The 10,939-nt window shown below is 39.1% G+C and overlaps 2 protein-coding genes and 1 non-coding gene across 3 annotated transcripts; 1 reads left to right on the top strand and 2 right to left on the bottom strand.

Annotated features, from left to right (window-relative positions):
• Positions 1–1,369: 1,369 nt before the first annotated feature.
• LOC125211031 lies at positions 1,370–4,647 on the bottom strand. Its single transcript, XM_048110704.1, has 3 exons — positions 4,551–4,647; positions 2,783–2,896; positions 1,370–1,877 (listed from the first exon to the last, which is right to left on the bottom strand). Exons 1-3 carry the CDS (start codon positions 4,611–4,613, stop codon positions 1,746–1,748), a joined length of 309 nt encoding a protein of 102 aa, XP_047966661.1. The 5' UTR covers positions 4,614–4,647; the 3' UTR covers positions 1,370–1,745.
• A 65-nt stretch (positions 4,648–4,712) lies between these two features.
• On the top strand, positions 4,713–4,786 carry TRNAI-AAU. The gene has a single exon. It is a non-coding gene; the product is annotated as a tRNA-Ile (tRNA).
• A 676-nt stretch (positions 4,787–5,462) lies between these two features.
• Positions 5,463–7,621, bottom strand: LOC125216942 (protein EARLY-RESPONSIVE TO DEHYDRATION 7, chloroplastic-like). The gene is made up of 3 exons (XM_048118735.1): positions 6,623–7,621; positions 6,357–6,523; positions 5,463–5,934 (listed from the first exon to the last, which is right to left on the bottom strand). The coding sequence occupies exons 1-3, from the start codon at positions 7,543–7,545 to the stop codon at positions 5,648–5,650; spliced, it is 1,377 nt and encodes a 458-aa protein (XP_047974692.1). The 5' UTR covers positions 7,546–7,621; the 3' UTR covers positions 5,463–5,647.
• Positions 7,622–10,939: the final 3,318 nt, after the last annotated feature.

Raw genomic sequence — 10,939 nt, 5'->3', positions numbered from 1 at the left:
TGAAAAATATCGAAAGTACGTGTATTTACATATAACATGTCATATTGATTTACTACCTTTCGTCATGTAGATGGTAATATGCTAAATGTACTCTACTTCTAACGGGCTCTGTTAATTAGGTGAATAATAAAAAAGCTCAAATTTCATATATTTATAGTATTTAACAATTAAAGTTTAGGGGAAAATAAAAAAATATTAAAAGTTCGTGTATTTATAGATAAATATTCCTTTTTTTTCATGCTTTACCCAATTTACATTGGGTTAAGTACACAAAATTTTAACATTTTTTGTTTTTTCCTAGCAAACAATTCATGCCAGATTAAAGCTAGTGTTGAGTGCACTTGCCATATTACCATCCACGTGGTTGTTAGGATTGGTATTCTAAAAATCATATTTCGAGTATGTTGCATGAACAAAATGCTTTTTTTCTACCAACTTCGGGGACTCCCTTGTAGTGTAATCATAGTCATAACGCACGCTTAGTCATGATAGGCAAATTTTTGTTTGAATAAGTATTTTATTTGAATTTATAGCTTTACCATACTTTATCTTTGTTGAAATTGAATTGACAGGGTTGTGTTACTATTGCTATATTTCAATGACATAAAATTGGGATAGAGATTAGCATAAATATGGGGGAATCGGATGATGAATGGTAAGTAGGCCCACATTCCACTAACTCAATCCAATCACATTTTATTACTCTCTCCGTCCCAAGTTACTTGAGTCGTATTTCTTTTTGGGTTGTCTCAAGTTACTTAAGTCATTTCCCTATTTGGCTAAAAACAAAACATCTAATTGCACTTACTTTACTCTTTCTTTTACTTTACTCTTTCTCTTACTTTATTTTCTCATCTACTTTATTTAACTCACTAAATACAAATTTCTTAAATCTCGTGCCGAAAAGAAACGACTCAAGTAACGTGAGACAGAAGAAGTAAAATAAAATTAATACTCACTTTGTCACACTCTTCGATACATTTTCCTTTTTAGGATGTCCCACTATAAATGACACATATTTAAAAATAGAAAAATCACTCTCTCTAACTTATGTAATAGTTATATAATTAACTTTAGGCCGGGTAAGAGCTTAGCAAAATTGTCACATTCATTTTATCTCTGCATGCATTTTATTTAACTGAATGAATGCCGATATGTATGTGTGAGTTGACCAAGCGATAAAAAGGTTAATACCTGAGGTCAAGTTCAAGTCCTTCGTGGCGCGCGGCCTTTAAAATTGAATTCATTTACCATCCAAAAAAAATCAAATAAAAAAAGTAAACGAATGCCTACGAATAAAGACATCTGCTCACTGAAGATTACGCCTTTTTCAGTGAAATTACGTAGATAGTAAAAGTGCATACCCTGATTTTCCTGCATATACGAATTACTATGTACTTATCAGACTCAAATCAAGAGTTCCATACATAACATCCCATCTTACCACATATGTCCTCTTTAAACTTAGAACCCATAACAGAAAAGAATGTTATTCATGAACAGTCACCCTTTGATTCATGCATCATCTAAATGCACTCCCGGAAACAGAGAGTGTGCTTGTAACGTACAAAATGCTCTATAATCACGGTGTGGGCAGTCGTCCCTATGACACAACGGATGAATGCAGACATGCGAGTTCCAAGGTCACAATAGTACATTTACATATATTCACTGAAGATGAGGAGGGCAGAGCAGGAGTAAGCCAGCCTCATGATAATAACGACAAACTCATTAGCAACGAAATCTCAGACTGCTCTAAAACTATCTGCCTTGTCAAGCCTTGCAGTGCCTGAGCTAGACGATTCTCCCATAACATCAGGAGAAGCGGCGGCGTGAGATGGTGCCTTTTTCAGTGAAGTCGGCAAACCAGATATCTCCTGTATGTCACAAGAATATGTTCCAGAGAATGAGACCAACTCGTTTTGTTGTTAATTAGCTTATTTATTTAGTTGAGCTATATGAAATTTAGCTAGAGATAATTGATACAGTTAAAGCATCCAATCATAGAATATCCAGACATAATTGACACAAATAAAGCTGAAGAAAAGGGAGTGTGAAAGGAACCCCATCTTTTAGACTGGAAAATAATGCCTTCATTTTATTATGGTCACTATTTCAGTGGGAGGATATCTGATAATCTGAACCCATTCCTCAGCATTTTTAGTATGAAAGAGGTATTTCTTCCTTCCCTTCAGTTTATAGTGGGAGCTACTAAAGCAAAATGCTTCTTCGATGTTGACATGGCTAATATAGTTTTCACAAAGCACCTAACCATTCAGCTTCTTGCTTCGATCTTAGCTAAAATTAGAGAATGACATATATGCTTGCAGTTAAAAATTTTATGCACACGTGCACGCGCACACACACGATGAAACCTAAGAGAGAGAAGGGCACAGTGGAAAGAAAAGGCTGTATAGCTTAGATTTTGAAATTCATTTCTCTGTATTGCTAGAAATTTATTTTAGTCTTGTAAGATCTTCTGCTAACAAAGATAATCCACTTTTACTAATAGAATTAATGTAAGATCTTATTCAAGAACCAACTGATTACTTTGCTAAAGATATACAGTAAGATTCTGCACTACCCAACTTCATATCCCTCTGCCTGACCCGATGACATAAATCAAGGCAAAGTACCCCCAAAACACATTAGAAATAAATTATTGAAAATAAAACCTAAACAGTCCTAAAAGAAAGCATGGTTGTAGGGGAGATTACAAGACCCTGGAATCCAGATAAGCATAAAATATGGAAAAGTTACAGAAAAAAGGGTAAGAGCATACCTTCATCAGATGCAACCTTAAGTCACATGGCCGAGTCTGGTTTCCAAGACACGCAAGAGCAAATTTTGAATATTGAAACATGACATCTGAAGCAGCTTGCTTCTTTTCTTCAATCTACAACATAGTTTACAGATAATTAATCCAAATATGATGATTCAGAATTTCTTACTTGTCAAAGGAAACATAACTTTAGAAAGTTGAGATCTTGGGAAAATGATCTGATTTATTGCACAAAATAAATGAGTACAACTACAGAATGGCTCTTCACCACCATTAGGATATTCTCCCCAACTAGGATAACAGAGTATTAGGGTGTTATTGTTTTTTGGTCTTAGTCAATCTTCACATTCGCTGCAGTAGAATTCTTACGAGGCTTCAGCTAGTTTAGCTTTACCAGATTAAGCTCTTACAGTTGTTTTGTACTCAGGTTATCAACAGAAGAGTAATAGACGAAAGCACCATAAGCATTTGCTAATATCTCGGCATACAAAACATATGGTACGATAGGCATGATAGATAATGAAGAAGCTGCTGGAACAGAAATAAAATAAATAAAACAAAAGACAAATACTCCTCCTATGACTAAGAGGCCATCCTCTGAAAAGGCCGCAGCTAATTATTTCTCAATACTTCAAAAGTAGGGAACATAGCTATTCATAAGACTCTACCAAATACTCCAACTTGAATAAAACTCTAAACGATAAACCTATCTCTAAGACTCAACTAATAGCAAGACTCTTAATAAACTAAAATATATCTTTTCTGCATATCGATATCAAAAGAATATCCTCATTTTGATCTAACCCTTTCGTTTTTTCGAGTATACTCTGACTGTTGTAAGGGTGAAGTTAAGCAAAGGATTAGGTTTGGAAGTGTCGTCTGCCTTTCCTAGGTGAGGCTACACCTACAAGATAATCGCATATAAAATACACAAACTGCATACTACACACATTGTCTCAGAGCTACAGATGTGTTGTCAAGAATATTAGATCCTACAATACGGCATGAAATTCCTCAGAGAAGAGTATGCAATGAGTTCCAGACTCTAGCATACTCTTCTTTCAGCTTGATCTAAAATGTTCAAACTTCAAAGTGAAGATTCTTTGAGAAATTAACTTATCCATCAGGATCTAGGAAACTGTCTCTAGCTAGCCGATATAAACAAGACCTATAGATCCCTTACACCAAGACAAGAACATCGTGTAACTGGTAGATATCAGCTCATAAAAGATGGCATGATACGGACGTATGGAGTGACCAAAAATGCAGTCATTGATCCTAAAACACAAAACTTCCCTCAACGCGATAAGTACCCTTATCTTCATGGCACTAAAAGAAACCAATCACCAAGTCCATACAATACAATTAAACCATTAACCAAAAAATCTACATCAAGCAGAATATCAGTTCATTATCAATCTCAACTCTCTACACTTTAGTCATTAAAAATGTATAGAGTTTGACTGCATTTCGATTCTGATTGCCATTCATGTCGAAACCCTCAATAGCCAATTAATGATCACATAAAACTCGGACAGATATTTAGATTCAGAATCCTAGTACACAAAAGTGACTTCATGAAGCTTTTTCCCCAAATTAAAGAATGGAAATTTAAGCTAAGAGGTTTGGTTGCCATAGTCCAAATCCAATCTCTTAACCCGCGGTTCAACACAAAATTAACAACACGAAAAGGGTCCAATACCTAGGAGCATTGAACAAAACCAAATTCCATACAATTGGTGGTAAATATAGGTATAATAAGAATTACCTCGTAGTCTTTCATGGCTGGAACTGTGAATCCCTCCAAATTCCTTTGCTCCTCTGACGACATGCGAAACAACTGCCAGTTTACTCGAACAAATACGATTACTTCACATAACAAAACAATCAGCCAAATTATAATTAGTTATATTTGTAAATTATCAACAGCGGCCTATTAGCTCAGTTGGTTAGAGCGTCGTGCTAATAACGCGAAGGTCGCAGGTTCGAAACCTGCATGGGCCACTTTTTTTCAATCTTTATACACAATGAAATCATTTTCTTTTCTAGCAAAAGTTAACACATTTATTTTCTCTTAATTTTTTTTTCATCTCTCTACCTTTCATTTTCTACTTTACCTAAATCACTTAACACAATATTTTTTAAATCACATGCCAAAAAGAAATGTCTTCACTACAATGAAATAGAGGGAGTACTACCTCTTTTTGTTTATTTGTCCAATTGTTTGTAATGATAATTATTTTCTTCTTGATTGGATTAGCTTCTTTACTCTGAAAATAATAAGTTCAGTAATTAAAATTATTACCCCTTCCTTCCAATAATACGTATGGAATTTTAGGAGATATTTTGTATGTTAAATATGGAAAGAAAATAATATATTTATATTAATACTCACTCGGTTCCATAGTAGTAGAGTCATTTTGTCATTTTGGTGCGTTTCATAGTAGTGGAGTTATTTATCTTTGTAGTAAAAGTCAACACATGAAGTATAATATATTAAAATTATTACTACTATAAAACGAATGAAGTATGAAAGAAGACTTTTTTCAAAAAGAGAAACGTTACATCTTTCGTATAACAAACTTAAAAAATAAGCGTGACAAGTGCAGAGGATTAGTTTGATTACTTAGTCAATAGTAATACTAAAAAAATTTATCAGGAACTGAATACTACAAAACAATTGCAGTAACAATCAAGATTTTTTGAGCCCAGTCCAAATAGCTCCAAGCATTTACAAATGTGGCTGAAGATTCAAAAGGGAAAAAGATACAAGGATATACATAATAAACAGAGACCTTAGTCTGCATCTACCTTACTGCAATCCAATAGCACAACACAATCACAACAAATTTTCATAGTTTGGCATCAAAACCTTGAGCTATTTGCTTTTGACTTCTTCACCTCTGCTGCAGCGGATTTAGCAGCAGACTTGGCCAAACTTGTAGGCTTCAACACACTTTTCGGATTCAATGCCTGTCTTATCTTGAACACTGCCCATGCAGCTCCCACAGCGTGCCCCGCAGCATCCAGCCCCTCGCTCGTTGCCTTGGCTGCCTCGTCACCATACCTGTGTGAGACGAGTCCAGTTGTCACTGTGGAAGAGGTGGACATCACATTCTTCCCGGCCACTTCAGCAGCATCGCAGATTTTACCTGTTGTCACAAGAAATATAGATACATAAATACAAGGAAGCTAATTTTAACCCGAGACCATGTTCACTCAGTTTAAGCCACAACAACTTGAATGGAACCCTTATTAGCAGTCAAGCCAAGGAAACTCTCATCCATGAAATCTCAACCTTTCAGTGGTTCAAAGTGATCATCGCTGCTTGTCTACTTGGACCTCTATGTTACACTACATATGTTGATAAATTTCGTGGTGTATAGCTATTTAATCCATTTAAACAGGGATAATCTGACCACTTGTGAATTCACACACATACATGTATACATACACTACGAAAGATACAATTACAAACTAACCAACAGGAACTTGCTAACCAGTTAAAGATATAATGCTTCATATATGCCACTTGCAAAACAGAAAGTATAGAAACAAGGATTATTAGACGTACTGAATCCGTCCAGAGAAGCAAGAAGAACTTCCCCTGGCAAGTACTTAAACAACTTCTTCCCCATTTTTGAGTTTGCAAGAGAACCAGTAAAGTATCCCGAGACCTTCACAACGCCTGTAAGAACCCCTGTTGCTACTTTCTGAGTCATCTTCGTCACCCTCTTAACCCTGCACACAACAAATTACAGACATCCAACATCAATCGACCTTTAAAAGGTATAATTAGGGATGATAACTAATAGTAATGGATTATAATCACAAACAAACCGTTTGATTCTCTTCAAAGTGCTGGGATCAATCTCAGCTTTCTCACTAGGACCCATCCTCTTTCTCATAGCCTCATCCCCCCACTTTAACCGATCAATTGTGACGTCTCCACACCATAATATCCCCTTAACGAGCTGCCCTGACCCCATGGCGATCAGCCTTGCTGCTGTTCCGCTATATTCCTCTACATTTGGGGCCAGCGTCGTCCAATACGCTGCGCACTGGCCCTCCACTTCCTCCCTCTTCTTCGCATCCGTTTCCCACTCCATTGGAGTGATCTCTGCTGCAGCGCCGACCACCGCCTTCTCGTCCACCTTCCGCACAGAGAAATTACTGCAATTTTCTAAGATTGCGTCCAATTCCTTGAGCAAATCCTCCTGGCCTTTTGAAACTATCGTGAGGCCGTAGCTTAAGACGTCGACGTCGTTTAACTTCTTCTCCTTCTCATCTCCTTTCTTCTTCTTCTTTTTCTTCTTCTTCTTTTTGTTTTTCTTCGATCCTTCCTCATCGCTCGAGTCGGAAGAGTCGCCGTCGCGCGGGGGTTGGAAGGAGAAGAAGTAGTGCGAAGCGTCGAGCTTGACGGCAGCTAGATCCTTGGTGAGCGGCCACTCGATTTCGTCGGAGATGGCGGCGAGGACGGCGACGGTGTTGTCGCCCTGGCGGAGGCGGATGATCTGGAGATCTCCGGCGGCGAGCTCGACGGAGTAGTGAGTGTCGATTAGGTGGACGATGGCGCCGGGGATGGTGAAGTAGGACTCCTCGGCGGAGTCGGGCGGCGCGGAGGGGGAGTAGCCTTCGCTCCGCGGAGAGGGGAATAGGTTGTGTAGGTCGTTGGTGTGGACGGTGGGGTAGAGAGGAGGGGCGGTGGGGTTGATTTGGGGGTACATTGGGGTGCGATTAGGGTTGGGATCTGGCGATGCCATTGGAGTTCTGGTTTTGGGGGAAAAAAATCAAGGATGAAATGAAATTTAAGGAAATGCAGATTGAGAGAGGTGTACGGAGATTAAGGAAGCTCCCGGGCACGAAACGCGGGATCATTTTCATTAATGTATTGTTAACTCTTAATTGTAATCGTGTTATGTATACAGTATAGACTTGTTCCTCTTTACTGCCTTTGAGATTTGATTTTGTTTAATTACTACTCCAATCATAATACAATTCCAGTCAACTCAATTTTCTAAACATAAAAATATGTTTTAAATATGCTTAAACAAATCGCAAAACAATATTTAATGTACTAGTATAAAACTCAATTATAATCTAAAGATCAATCCCCAAAATATAATTTACTGAATTTTAGCATTATTGATATTTTTTAGCTTTGACATTTTTTTTTCCTATAATACATATAATTCTAATCAAATTAAAGGTAATTTAGAATAGATATCGTAATATTATCATATAATGCTAACATATAGCAAGACCATATGACTGGTTATTTATTCGAAAATACACAAACTTTTAATAATTTCTGATTTTTCTTAATACATTTTTTTTAAAATTTTCGTACGTGAACTTTGGAGTTATTTTATTTCATCTCGATCAAATTATTTTGATTAAATGAATTTTTTTTGTTAATTGTTCTAGTTTAGCTATTTTCTAATCCCTTCATTCCATAGTAACAGAGACGTTTCTTTTCGGCACGAAGATTAAAAAAATTTTGTTAGATGAGTTAAGTAAAGGGAGAGTAAAATTGAATTGAAAAAGGTAGAGAGATGAAGAGAGAATAAAGTAAGAGAGAGTATAGTATGTGTTGAAAAATGTGTTGACTTTTTACTAAAAAGGGAAATGACTCTATTACTATGGAACGTACCAAAATGACAAAATGACTCTATTACTATGGAACGGACGGAGTAAAAGTAAGGGCAAAAATGATCCTGAATATATGACAATTTTACGATTATGATCCGAAAAATTATCTTTTGAATTATTTCATCTTACAAAACTGAAAACGGGTAAGATTTGGTTCTTTTTGGACGGCGCCGTTCAAAACTAACTACAACGCCAGTTTAGTTGATTTTGACCGGATTAAGTTCCTACTTACGTTTTATTAGCGCCTAAATTATAACCTACTCCCTCCGTCCCGGCTAAGATGACACATTTCTTAGGCGGTACGAGATTTTAGGAGTTATTGATTAAAGTGTTTAATTGGAGAGAGAAAATGTGAATGTAAGTATTAAAGTAGATAAAGAAAGAATGATATTTTAATAGGAGTGAGAAAAAGTGGTTGAGTGTATTAATTGGAGAGAGAAAGTTTCCAAAAAAGGAAATGTGTCATCTTAGTTGTGATAAACTAAAAAGGAAAACGTGTCATCTTAAGCGGGACGGATGAAGTAATTTTTAAGAGCATCCACAATGGATGCCCGATCGCGCGCGGTCGGGCATCCATTGTAGCCCTCGGTCGCGCCCGATCCCTAGCCCGATCGATCGGGCGCGAGATCGGGCGCCCATTGCAGAGGCGCGCCCGATCACGCCCGAGCCCGAGCACGCGTTTTTTTTTTTTTTTTTCTTTTTCAATTCTATAAATATACCTTCATTTCACTCATTTTTCACACAACTCTCACACATCTCTCTCAACTCTCTCTCCATAGCAATATCTCTTTCACTCACTTTTCCAAAATGTTTCCCGGGGAAGATATTGGTCGGTCTATGGAACGCGCAATGTTTGCTTTCGGGAACCAGATTCTCGTCGGTATTCGTGCAATACATGAGCAAGAGCAAGCCGAACAGCAGGCCCAAGAGCAGGTCCCGAGGCCCATCCGCCGACGGACATCCGTCCGTCGAGAGCATGTCCTAGCTCATCAACGTCTGTTCGAGGACTACTTCGCCGAACATCCCCGGTGGGGGCGCGCCGGTTTTTCGCCGACGGTTTAGGATGCGGCGAGAGCTGTTTCTCAGATTGCAATCGATGCTGCCCATCATCCCCGGAAAATTATGCACTGGCCCGTGCATATCTATCAATCTCTGGCACTCATCGGCATTTGGCTTCCGTAGATACTCCGGACCGAAGATGGTACTGGATACAATTACAAAACTGCCTCAGCGCCGTCAGAGCAATGGTTGTTTCACCCAACTGTAGGTATTCGTCGAACATATCAGCGGGTCCGACATAGGCAAGCTGCCTAATTGCAAGCGGTACACTTCTGATATGTCGACAACCCGGGTCGGCCGGTAGCATCATTGCGCAATGTGAAGCACATGTACCGCTGCGCCAATGTATTTGCTATATGGATGAATAGCCGTTGCGACATTCTGAAGCGGCGACGGAAAATCTCTGCTGGGTAACGAGGGTTATCGCCAAAGTAGTCTTCTACCAACCGATGGTGTGCCCCGATGATAGAACGGGCGAATGAACGCCGCCGCCGCCGCCTCCTCCTCTTCTGCTTCCCGTTGCACCTCTTGAACGAGTTCATCGAACTCCCTATCCACCAATTGTTGGAACTCATCGCCGGAACTCATTTTTCAAAAGTATAATTGGTGATAATGAAAAGAGTGGAGATTGGAATGGTTTAAAAAATTGGGGAAAAATGGGTATATTTGTAGAAGAAATTAAAAAAAAAAAAAAAATTCTGAAAAGGGGAGTGGCCGGCACTATAGGAGGGCCGCGGCTCGCGCCCAAGCGCCGCGGGCAGGCCACGAACGTGGCGAACCCACGTCCACCCCCCCGCCGCGGCTGCCCACCCCTCTCACTATAGGGAGCCACGGCTCGCGGCTCTCCCGTGGCCCGGCCGCGGCTCCTGTATAGTGGACACTCTAACGACATTGAAACTGTGGCTCGTTAACATCGAAGGACTCTCGGGATCTACCCTCGCTGCAATGGGAAGATGGGATACTTCAAGAGTATAAAAGAAGAAGAAGCAGCACTCGAACAACAACAACAGGACAAGGAAGAAGCGGCATTGGCGCAATCTCGTCATTACCTCACATCTCCGAACTCGCTGCTCAATTCCAGCATCTCTAGCACCGGCGCAGGCGCACCACTGCTGATAAAGGCTTGAGTAACTTCACCATCTAGCTGTTCCTACTCTCCACCTCGAGGACAAGGTGTTTCCCGGGCATCACCGTATCTAAGCCCATAGAGGCCTAAGCAGCCCAATCCTATCCTTTTTGTTTAGTTTATTACTCCCTCCATCCACGAAATGTTTTCCATGTTTGACTCCGCGCGGGTTTTAAGAAATGTGAAGAAAAATGAATGGTAAAAGTTAGTGGAATGTAGGCCCCACATTTTATATATTAGTTTTATAATAGAATGTGAGTGTAATGAGTTGGTGGAAAGTAGAGTACATTTACCAAAAATGAAAAAAAACAAAGTGAACA

This window comes from Salvia hispanica, chromosome 3 (assembly GCF_023119035.1).
Source record: "Salvia hispanica cultivar TCC Black 2014 chromosome 3, UniMelb_Shisp_WGS_1.0, whole genome shotgun sequence".
NCBI lineage: Eukaryota > Viridiplantae > Streptophyta > Magnoliopsida > Lamiales > Lamiaceae > Salvia > Salvia hispanica.
The sequence above is the reverse complement of the archived record's forward strand: the minus strand, read 5'-3'. Positions and strand labels throughout refer to the sequence as shown.